Source organism: Morone saxatilis, unplaced genomic scaffold (assembly GCF_004916995.1).
Source record: "Morone saxatilis isolate NCDOM2014 unplaced genomic scaffold, NCSU_SB_2.0 Contig21, whole genome shotgun sequence".
NCBI classification, from domain to species: domain Eukaryota; kingdom Metazoa; phylum Chordata; class Actinopteri; family Moronidae; genus Morone; species Morone saxatilis.
Window position 1 is genome coordinate 19,927,235 of NW_023339774.1, and position 11,639 is coordinate 19,938,873.

The following is an 11,639-nucleotide window of genomic DNA, read 5'->3' on the forward strand; positions in this document are numbered from 1 at the left end:
ATGGCTTTTAGTGAGGAAGACGCCTCTTTTGTACAGTATTTCGGCCATCTTGTCACACAGTATATTCCATGGTATGATTCTCTATTTAAATACAGTGGTTCATAAAATTTATAAATCAATTTGTATGCATCTAATAATTTACATGTATGTCACATGTATCCAAGTCCAGCAACCAAAAGTGCAATTTACAGAATCACAAGGAGTTATTTTTCATTTCGGTGCCTTAGTGCCTTGTTAGTGTGCATTATCCAGAATCTTGTGTTACATAAGGAATATTTTGCACGTGTGTTGGATACAAGCTATGTAGAGTAAGTCAAGTCAATTTCATTGTCATTTATATAGCCCAAGATCACAAATTTGCCTCAAAAAAGGGTTTTATAGTCAGTAAAGGATATGACAACAATGACTTTCCATAGACCCTCGATTCAAAGGAAAAACTCTGCAAATAAAGGCCTTTAACAGGAAACCACAGGGAGAACAACAGAGGAGAGATCCCTTAAAACTCGTCTTGTTAGACATTGCATTTCTTGTTATAATTAATATATTGTATCCAATGTAAAGTTTACATTAAGCAAATGTTTACTTAATGACAATAAATGCTGAATATATGAGGATCTCTGTATTATACAGGTTTTACAGTAAGAACAACATGACTAAGGCAACTAATGGAGCAAAGCATTGGTTCATTGAAGTCACACTCTCATTAATAGCCATTTAATTCATGTTTTATCATCAGTGGCTTGTTCATCAGCTGCTTGGCAACCAGCTAACTGGTAATGTCCATCACATGTGACTTCATGGGAACGTTACTCTGCCACCCCAGCCTACACTTTATGTGCTAATTTGTAAATTAAACTTAATTTACATTACACGCCAGGTTTTGCTGCTACAAGTCAAAGAATACATTTTTAAGCTGCTAACGCGGTTATCTGCAACTTACTCTTATCAACCAACTATCCTGTGCAATTTCTGATTCAAGTGTAGTTTTTGCATTTAACTTTTTATCCTAACTTCAGTGCTATTAGCTTAATCTGTGACTTTATTTGTCACAATGCAGTTCAGGTACTTAATTTGTATATGCAGTTGTTCATAATGTATAGAATATTCTCTCTCTTTTTTAAAGATTTCTTAACAGTGCATATTTACTTCCGCCGCTGTGACATTTGATTGTTCCTGTGTGGTCAGTATATCTTATTTTATCTTATTTTTCATGTTTATTAGCGGAATTATTTCCCCAAGCAGTCCCCGATGCTGCTCGTTGAAAGCTCCCTCAAAGAGCTGAGCCTTTTTTAGCCAAATCTAGCATAAGTATTTGGTCAAGTGTCTTTGACTGGAAAATTTCCCTGTGTGACTAAAATAGCACAATAATGCACAATATTTATTTCACTGACTGTACAGCAAGTATAACAATACTGTATCACTCTAGAGCTGCTGCACATATTAGAAAAAAAATGCAGTCATTCCAAATAAGCATTTTTCTTCTAACCTTGACTCTTTCTTTGCGTAGGAAGTAGGCAGTAGCGTGCAGCACATCTGCGGCATGTGTGGAGTTGTGGTAGGAGTTGGAGGCGTGGTAGCTGGCCTCAATGAGCTGCAGCCAGGAGCGCAACGTGGCCTCCGAGCAGTTCAGGAACTCACACACACCGAAACTGGTGAAGATCTTCAGCCCGAGGTAAGTCAGCGGTCTGCAGAGGATCACAAAAACAAAAAAAAACTGTCTGAATGGACAGCACAAGTTTAAACAGCAAGAGTGCTTGGAATTGATGTTTTCCCAACCTTTACACAATACCTTTGTTTGTTATCCGTCCTTCCTGCATCCTCATCTACTTTAAATTCTCATTTTTGCACTCTTTTTGCACAATTTGAGGACATATATTGAGTTGCTGCAGTTTAGAAATATAAGAACATTTCTGTGCGTGGAATTTGCTTTCTTACCAAAGATTAGCAGAGAAGGGTAATCTCTTGTGTCTGTATGTTAAATGTGAAGCTACAGCCAGGGATGTTTAGCTTAGCTTAGCATAAAGACTTGAAGCAGGGGGAAACAGCTAGCCTGTCTCTGCCCATGGGTATCTTGTTTGGTTAATTTGTACAAAAACCGAAGTAAAAAGACGACAAATTGTGGTTTCAAGGTGAATTTATGTTCTTGGAGGGGTGCAGTGACTTCCTGGAGTCTTGTTGCCATTGTTTCCAGTCTTCATGCTAAGCTATCATATTTACCACAATAGAGTTTCTTCTCATCCAGCTCTCAGCAAGAAGTGAATAAGCATATTTCCCTAAATCTTGAAGTATATTTTTAATACTAATAGGTTTTGTCACATTTTGAAGGTAAGAAGATATCAACTGCCAATTTTGATGATGCAAAATAAGTGTAATGTAACAAATCAACCAACTGCTGGAGTGAAAACTAAATAAAATGATTACCATGCAACAAGCAATATATGGACTCTTCTGAACCCATGAAACTGGGTTTCTGGCTGCAATGATTCAGTTTCCACCACCTCTGTACCTCTTGTGTGTCGCTGCCTCCAGCTCCAGGATGTTGAACTCCCAGCACTCCTCATCATTCAGCATCTTGGCGATGGATGGAGGGACGTCATTCAGAGTGACTGGGATAGCCAGCTGGCTCTGGCTCATATCTAGCAGATAGACACATACGCAGTTCAAGGTGATTTGACCATAAAAGGGGCAAACTGAGAGGGAGCTCTGTGTGGGATTTCATGGATAAATAATAAATGACTGTACCAGTTTTGGCCCCTATATCTATATACATGTGCAAACATACTGGTTAAGTGTCTCACTCTGTAAATCTGGTCCTTTGAGACTGTGGTAGAAAGATGGTGTGTGATAACATTGTTTAAATAATTGTATGAGAGCAGGCGTAGCTGCCGCTCTGATTTAGATCTTCTCTCAGTTAAGTGCTCTTGTAACTTTAATCATTATAACGGGGGTTACATAATAAACTCAGATGGAAGAAACCACACTCTAGAAAGCTACAGGAACATTGTAATGCTTTCATCACGACAATTACCATCTTAAACTTAATATTTATTCATGACATTCAATCAGGGCAGCAGACCTAATGTTTCATAATCTCTGCGATGATGAAGGCCACAGGCTAAAACGCTGGTACTCCTACCGGTTCTTAACTCATTATCATTAACTCAAAACTGTTTGTCTTAGTCATCTTTTAGAGCGTGAACCTGTGACGGAGCATAAGTCATTGTCAGAGCTCTGCTTAAAAGGGATCATATTTTCCTAATTGCTCTTAATACTCCTAATGATTTAATTGAATGTTATTTTATGTCACATAAATTGCAATGTTCAGTGGATTACTCTTCTGTCTTACAGTTTGATCCAACTAGTTGGCTCGTACACAGTATGGCGATTAATGTAATTGCGAAACCAAATATATGACTCAGTTGTGTATTCACTGTTGAAAACATGGCAGTAATAGTCCCCATTGTGTCCCTTCCCTTTACTCTCGCTTGTTTTGACATTGACAAGGTGATTCTTCCATTTCAGTTTATCAGGAATCAGAGCAACAGAACATTCTTGTGGCTGAAGTGCATTAGTGTAGATGTACTCTAATTTTACACTATACAACCTGTTGTAAAGGATGCACATCTAGACAGAGGCGGCAAAAATGCACACATTTTACTGAAGTAGAAGTACAGATACTGTAAAAAAAGTAGTGATTCAACTTCTTTCCTCAAGTAAAAATTAAAAAGTATAGGCTCTGAAATGTAGTCAAAGTATAAAAGTACAGATATTTGTGTAAAATGTGGGGGGTTAAAGTATAAAAGTATAAATACTCAAGTAAAGAACAGATGCCTTAAAAAAAATACTTAAAAAATTTGTACTTCGTTACGTCCCACCTCGACCTCTAGAAACCTACGACTGCAGGAATTGCTTGACTTTTTGGAAAAAAGGTAGAACGGTAGTACCTTCAGTTAGATGAGAAAATCGATAACACTCATCTATGCGCATTAAATATGAATCTACAATTGGTAGTTGTTTAGCTTAGCTTAGCATAGCATAAAGACTGGAAGCAGGTGGAAACATTTAGCCTGGCTTTCTTCAAAGTCACTGTGCCTGGCAACTGGTCGCCTGGAAAAAGTTACATCATGTGTATGAAACACACAAAATATAACGCGTTCATCAGTGAGCATTAGATATATTCTTGAATGTTGCCTCTTCCTTTCAGTCTTTAGGCTAAACTAATTAACTTGTGGCTCTAGCTTCATATTTAACGGACAGATATGAGAGTGGTATCGATCCTCTCATCTAACTCGACTACTTCTCTGTTTTTATATATATTTTTTGCAGTCATTATTACACTACTAGCAAAACCTGGCTATGTTTACGATTGAGTTATTGTGTGTATTATCAGAGCCTATCAGTTTACTACCATTATCCTATTGCGTTATATTAAGACACAATCACTATTATAATGTGATAATTCATTGGTTCTTGAAAACTTACTTTTACAGAAGACATATTCATTCCCAGAAAGTCTCCGCAGCCCATCCTGGAGAGAAGAAAGAAGAAAGAAATGGTTTAATTAACTGAAAAGAATACAGAATAGAATAGGAAAACATTGAGTGGCCTTTGGTTCATCTAAAGTTAATAACACATCTTCCATGAAAAGCTTTAGCTCCATTTACTTGCATTTGCATTTCCTGCAAAACACAAATCTTAAGTAATGGGAAAATTTATATTTATTTTTATTTATCATCAACAAACCCCATGAAAGGACAAAAACCAGCAGTGTTTGTTTGTACCCTGTCAGTGGCTCTCAGCCTCAAGCCCATTTGTTTCTTCTGAGGATGTAAATCTTAAAAAAAATAGCTCACTAATAACATCTTTAGAAAGGGTAAAACACTAGTTACAGGAGCAAATAGTGTAGTGACGGTGTATGAGGGACTGAGTCAAAATAAACTACAGTGTGTGTTCATTGTAATGAAGGAACCCTGTGCAACGGTGTGGCTCACTGATGTGTTTTAAAGAGTTTTTGGACAACAATTGAGCTCTATGGTACAGAGGAATAAGATACATCAGGTTTTGGGTACACAGACAAGTTTTGGTCTTTTTGTGGGATTTGTTGACAAAAATAGAAAATGTATCATTTGGTATACAAATGTCTTCCAGGAAGTTTCTGCAGTCAACTGATTGATCTAAAAAAAAAAAAGACAATCAACTGTTTTCGGAAAGACAGACATTTGCGTGCAGTGACTCACCTCATAGTTGTTCTTATTCAACAAATCAAACAATAAAAAAATAAACAAAGACTCTGCTGGCACTCTGATTGGCATTGATTTGATTTTGGAAGCCAAAAATTTCTTGGTTCAACAAGAATGCATGTTCAATTACATACACATGAGGTAAGAACATTTTAAAAATGTGATTTAAGAAAAGACTATTTCTAACCTCTCCTTATAAAGAGCTCCAAGCATGTACACTAATGTATGAACTCAAATGTAGGGTTGAGCTGAGCACGAAACGAGCATCCGGTACAGATTAAATACTTTTAGTAGTCAAGTACGAGTATGAAACAAGTAAAATGTTAACTTCTATTTCAATTTATGTCTGCAGATATTTTAATAATATAATAATAACAAATACACACTTCTGATCAACCCATATCAACTTCAGGCTTTCCAGTTACCCCACCCACTTCTGGGTTAAGCCCCGCCTATTCCGAGTACATATACAATTACAGATAATTTAGTTTGATTGAGATACAGATAGTGTACTCGCTCATCCCTACTCCCTAAGCACACATCAACGCTGCCTCTTACATTCATGAGCCCCCCGACCAGGTCGTTGGTGTGGGGGTCATCTTCTTTGGAAGCGAGCTGAGGGGAGTAGAGCTCGGTAGTTCTCAGGATCTCCAACACGCGATCCAGAGCCTCGGCTACCGTTACCGGACTGCTCTCCTGGGCCGCGTTGATGATGTTTATTACCTGGGGAAGGGGAAAAATGAAAATGTCACTATTCTGCTGCAAAACAGACACGCATACAAACACACACACAAAGAGCCCTGTGCAAGACACACAGCGGCAGAGTGCTCCTTTCTTTGTGCATGTGTCATGGAGACGTGCATGTGATGCTGGAGAAACCTTGTCTGGGGCAAAACAGCTAAATAAAGCTACTTCTCAGACACACAACAGCATCACAGGACCTGCACACAATGTGACATACTGTATACTGTATATTACCAGCCTACATCCTGACCTGCGTTTATTGTTGCTCTGAGCACCTTCACACCATCACAGCAGGGTCATGGAGGATTCAGAGATCGCAGCTCAATCACCAAAACACAGCTGAACGTTTTCATTTAAATGTGATGTTTGCAACATTAAAAAAATCCCCTGATGTTGACATCAGCTGTAAATAGTGGCGTGGAACAATGAATCCAAAGACATCTTTCGCAACATCATGTACCATGTTGTAAACAATCCTAAGAAATGTAGCTTCCTAGAATGCACATAAACAATGAGGTGTTTCTTTTACTGAAACTTAATTTATTTAATCTAAAGAAATACAGCATTTGCTAAATAAAGTTGATTATTCAGTCTACTGTTTTGGAATAAAGCCCCCCTGCAGTCTTTCCTAAAGTTGGATGTTTGAGCTTCACTGTGCAGAATATTGTATGTGCAGAGTTTGACACCAGAAAGATGTTTTCAAATTCATCTGCTGAAAGAGGAAAGTTTCTCTGGTCAAATTACACTTTTTATGCATTCAGACACATTATTGTTCTAAAAAGATGTAATACATGTAAGACATGTCTTAATACAGGGGATCTTTAACTTTTAATTGATGTTAACATAGTAACTATTTAGATATTTTAGTGACGTAAAAATACTCCAATAAACTCTAAAATGCACTCAAAGTAAAAGTACTCATTATGCAGCTGAATGGCTGTTGTGTTATATATGATCAGATTATCATTACTGATGCAGAAATGTGTAAGAAGTATTTTATATAGCTAAGATTGAGCTCATTTGAAGTACTTTATCTACTGTTGTATTTTCATATTAATAATTTTATAGAAATTGAAAATATTCTAAAATATTTTTTTAAGTTCTGTGTTTTGGGTGTAAAAATCTTAATTATTAAAGTGAGTGGTAACTATAGCTGTATGTAAATGTAGAGGAAATATAGTATAGTACAAGTATAAAGTAACAGAAAATGGCAAAGCTCAATTAAAGTACTAGTACCTTAAAATTGTCTTCATGTACAGTAGCTGTGAAAGACTGGACTGGGATGGGGGTTGTGTTTTGGTCCATCTGGCTGTGTACTGTATCTTCTTATTAGTAGAACTTCAAAAATTACAGTGACTACATTTCCATCAAGTGTGTTTTAATATCAAATGGAAGGGATCTATTAGCAGTCACAAAGGGCAAGACCTCCTTTATTGGCTCAGTCGAACAACTCGAAGGCTGTAAAGGCAGCTCTTTTGGCCACTGATTGGCTATATGGTGTTGGAACAATATACCAAAAAGCTTAAAAGTGGCTAGAATAGAATCTCCCTGTGTGCATTGCCTGATGTGAAACAAGCTGGTGATGGGCCATAAAATAATAAAAAAAAACGTTCTTCTGTTCAACATGTGCAACCTGATGATCGCTGGTAGATGAATGAGCTCTGCTGAGTGACTCCTACACTGGAAGAAACTTTGTGTTTTAAAGTGCTTCAGGCATAACTTGCATAAAGGATTCAGTGTGAAATTGTTCAGTGGATGCCCCTGCAGATGACAGTTAACCCTTTCATATTGTTCTCAGCGGTTTAGAACATTTTGAGCTGTGATCTCTTGTTGAACTTGTACTTAACTCAACCTGCCGTCACTAATATAATGATATAAAATGATGTAAATTCATAATCCAGGTCTCAGCTCTTGGTAATCGTTTTTTCAAAACATGCTCAACTAATTGGTTCAGATGTTGATGGTAGAAATTATATATAGTCATTTTCTGACTATAGACTGTTATTATTGCATTGTATATTTGATAAAATGATTATTATTATATAATATATAACAATAATGATATTACAATATCAGGTTGGTTTTTCAGACATAACAAGATTTCAATGAAAATACAGTATCCAGCTGACCCTGCTAATAATGATGAAACAAAGGCAGATTAAAGCACAATTAGAGTTGCAGCAACGGTTTATAGAAAGCCACAAAAAGAAGATCCATCACCCAAAAAGCTTTTAAGCTGTTGCACCAAAAGATGAACAAATTCTATTTAGTTTGACAAAAAGTATGTGTAAAATGTTTAATTTCTAATGTTTTATACATTTATCTTCTTCATAAAAGCATGTACTGTATGTATGTGTATTTAAGTATTCACTTAAATAAATAGAAAATAAATAATTTTGTTTTTTAAAAGTCTACTTTTTTTATTGTTTGTGCCCAAAGGAACTAAGCATGAAAACCATTTATCCAAACAAATTGTAGACCTGAAAGCAGCATACCTTGGTGATGGGAGCCTCGATAGTCATGGAGTGAATCCTGGCGACGGAGGAGTATCGTCGATTCTGTAAACTGGGAGCTGCAATGCAGAGAACAACAATGTTACGTTTATGACAGTGTGGCTCATTGATTGTCAGCCCATACAGTCTAATAAAGGACCAGTGTGTAGGATTTAGAGGCAGTGAAGTTGCAGATTGCCACCAACTGAATAACTGTTTGCCTTCCAAGTTTGTAGGCGAAACTATGGTGGCTACAAAACTCACGAAGAACGTGAGAGCCAGTATTTGGTTTGTCTGTTTTGGGGTACTGTAGAAACATGGCAATTCAAATGGTGGACTCTATAGAAGAGGACCCATTCCCTGATAAAAATTGCTCATTCCAAGGTAAAAAATACTTACTTACAGGTGATTTTACACTAATGAAAACACCTATGAATATTATATTCCAACTTTGCCAATAGATCCTCCTAAATGTTACACAGTGGACCTTTAATTAACGTCATTAATACTGAATAGATCACAGGGCCTGCAATTGTTAGCCCTCATCAAAAGGCTTACGAATGGAGGGCAGAAAAAGAAAGTATACATAGCAAATGCACAAAAAAGGAGAGGAAATGGAGAAAATGTTAATATAGAACAAATGTTAATATAAAGGGCAATGGAAGAAAAAAGAAAAGTGGTTTGATTGAAGAAGAGAGAACAAAGCAGGGAAGAAGCAGCTGAGATACCTGGAAATAGCAGCAGCTGTGTCAGAGCGAGTTGAGGAGGGAGGTACGTAATGTCATCAGCCCACGGCATCTCTCTTTAGGATCTCTTTAGTTCCAGTACCATAACACAGTCTGACTCACTGCCGTCATCTCCCCATTCTCATCATCTCTTTGTGTTCCTGCCTTTACTGTATTCTCATTGCAGTTATCTCATCCTCCTTCCCCACCTGCCCCTCCCGCTCCTCTTCCCTTCACAACGACACACACTGGAGCTCTGTTCATTTCAAACAGGGGCTCAAATAAAAGATAACGAGTTCTGAATGATCTTACCGTCACTACCACGAGAGCTGAGCGATCTGGCGTCAATTGAATCTTTCCTCCTGTCCCGGTGACGTAGAGAATGGCACTCTGTGGAGGGCAGAGGGAAGTAATAGACATTAAAAGTATCTTATGTTTAGACTGATGGAGGGGCAGATTTATGCATATATTATGTCTGCTGCTTGATAAAGAAAATTCCCCAGTTGTAATTTCCTATCCAGGTGGCCAGAAATTACATATGTCCTTTCTCATTTTGTTAAACTGAGTAAGGAGAGTCACCTCTTTCTAAAATAGTCATAACTTGAAAAAAATCTTAGTCTCCCTATTTGGCATTTCTAAGCATTATATAAGCATTTAATTATTTATAACACACCAAAATGCAGTCGTTGCAAGTTCTACACAGATACAAGGACATTTCAAGTGTTTATTAAAAGAAATGGTATAAAGCTTTATATCTACAATCCATTTAAGTATCAGTTATATTTTTGACCTTTACACTATTTTGTCACTTTCGGGGCTCCATAGCTTAGCTCTGTAATTCAAATGTAATGGCAGTACACCGGATTACAAACTTAATCAAGCTATTCTAGAATAATCGACAAGGTTTTACATAAAAAAAAATACACCTGTCCAATTAAGAAACATGGTGTGGTAAGTTACCTGACTGGGAATGTTCCCCGCTGCATCTCTCTTCCTTGTTGAACTTGTGGACCTGACAGACAGAGAGCAGAAGGTGATTAAAGTCGAGGTTTGGACTACAACCAAGTGTCACTGTTGGTTCTCCTTCGCTGTGAGGAATATAATCAGCCTAATTTCCTGCGTCTTGAAAGCAACACGCTGGCAGGATTACTTCTGTTGATTAAAGACTCAATGTGAGCCAGCCATTTGATGTTCTTTATATATTTTCTCACCTCAACAACCAATTGTATTTTTTAAATGCAGTACAGATATTTTAACACTGCGCTCTCTTTTTACAGAACCTGTGTGAGTGTCATTTTTTTTAAGCACTAAAAGATTCTCTGAAACTATGACCTGTGACTGGTAAAGCTACTTATCAATCAAGCTGCAATTTCCACGGCTGGCCAATGAAGCCAACACGGAAGTAACAAAATATTGCAGTTCCTCAAACAGCCACTTCAGAAGAAATAAACATGTTTACACTCTGGTACAATAAAACAGTTTTGGTGTCTATAGCTAAATTCCCAGTTCATGACAACTGTAGGGTGGGTGAATTTTTATATAATTCACCTGTTTAAATTATATTAAGGAGTAAAGTTATGCATAATTAAGAAACCTATGAAAGAAAGAGTTTCATTGGATGCCAATTATTACATGGCACAGAGTACAGGATGAGTCATTTGTTTTAATCTTTTTTCAGGAAATGACAAACTCTACAATACTATTAAGAATATCTAAATAAAGGGTTTTTCAAAATCATTGTTGGGCCTGATACTGGCGCATAGGTGACATATAGTGCTAAACATGTGATTAAAACACTTTCCAGTGACAAGCTATGCTAATAAAATAAACGATGCTTCTAAAGATACAGTTTCATATCTGGAGAATCTTTTTTTTCTTCATACTGAGTTGAGCTCTTATCTATTGAAACATTTCTCACTGCTGTCATACCACATGGGTCTAGCACAACATGGATGTAATAATAAACCAGACTGATACTGTTGTGTGTTTCGAGAACAAATTGTTTTTTCTGGAATCTGGAATCACATATTTCACTACATAGGGAGTGTGGACTCCACTATAGTGTCCCCTACATGTTAGATATCAGTAGACGAGCAGTCATCGAACCACTGCAGCAGGTTTATCTCAAAGCTGTGGAGTTGTTTCGAATCAGTTACTTTTAATGTCACATGTACTGACCATAATTCTTGTTTGACTAGTTGGGCCATGTGCTGTTAGATAGACTCACTGCAGATGACATAATTCAGTAGTATCCTCTCTTACCACACCGCAGCTCTCTGGTAAATGAATATGGAGTGAGTGTTGCACACAGCATACATGCAGGTGGAAAGTTTCTCTGCCTCACCCTTCATCAAACATTAGCCAAGGAAAGCTTTTCTTTCACTTACAATAGTCATATGAGCTGTCTGCTGCTTTTGGAGTGTATTTTTTTCCAGATC

The 11,639-nt window shown here is 37.2% G+C and overlaps 1 protein-coding gene across 1 annotated transcript in view; it reads right to left on the reverse strand.

Annotated features, from left to right (window-relative positions):
- pde8b (phosphodiesterase 8B) overlaps window positions 1-11,639 on the reverse strand; it is a 48,880-nt gene that overhangs the window by 10,040 nt on the left and 27,201 nt on the right. Inside the window, exons 11-17 of the mRNA XM_035668564.1 lie at window positions 10,162-10,213; window positions 9,514-9,591; window positions 8,480-8,556; window positions 5,799-5,963; window positions 4,483-4,528; window positions 2,507-2,636; window positions 1,487-1,685 (exon numbers count right to left, since the gene is read on the reverse strand). Of these exons, the coding sequence (XP_035524457.1) occupies window positions 1,487-1,685; window positions 2,507-2,636; window positions 4,483-4,528; window positions 5,799-5,963; window positions 8,480-8,556; window positions 9,514-9,591; window positions 10,162-10,213 (747 nt within the window). The remainder of the gene's footprint in view (window positions 1-1,486; window positions 1,686-2,506; window positions 2,637-4,482; window positions 4,529-5,798; window positions 5,964-8,479; window positions 8,557-9,513; window positions 9,592-10,161; window positions 10,214-11,639) is intronic.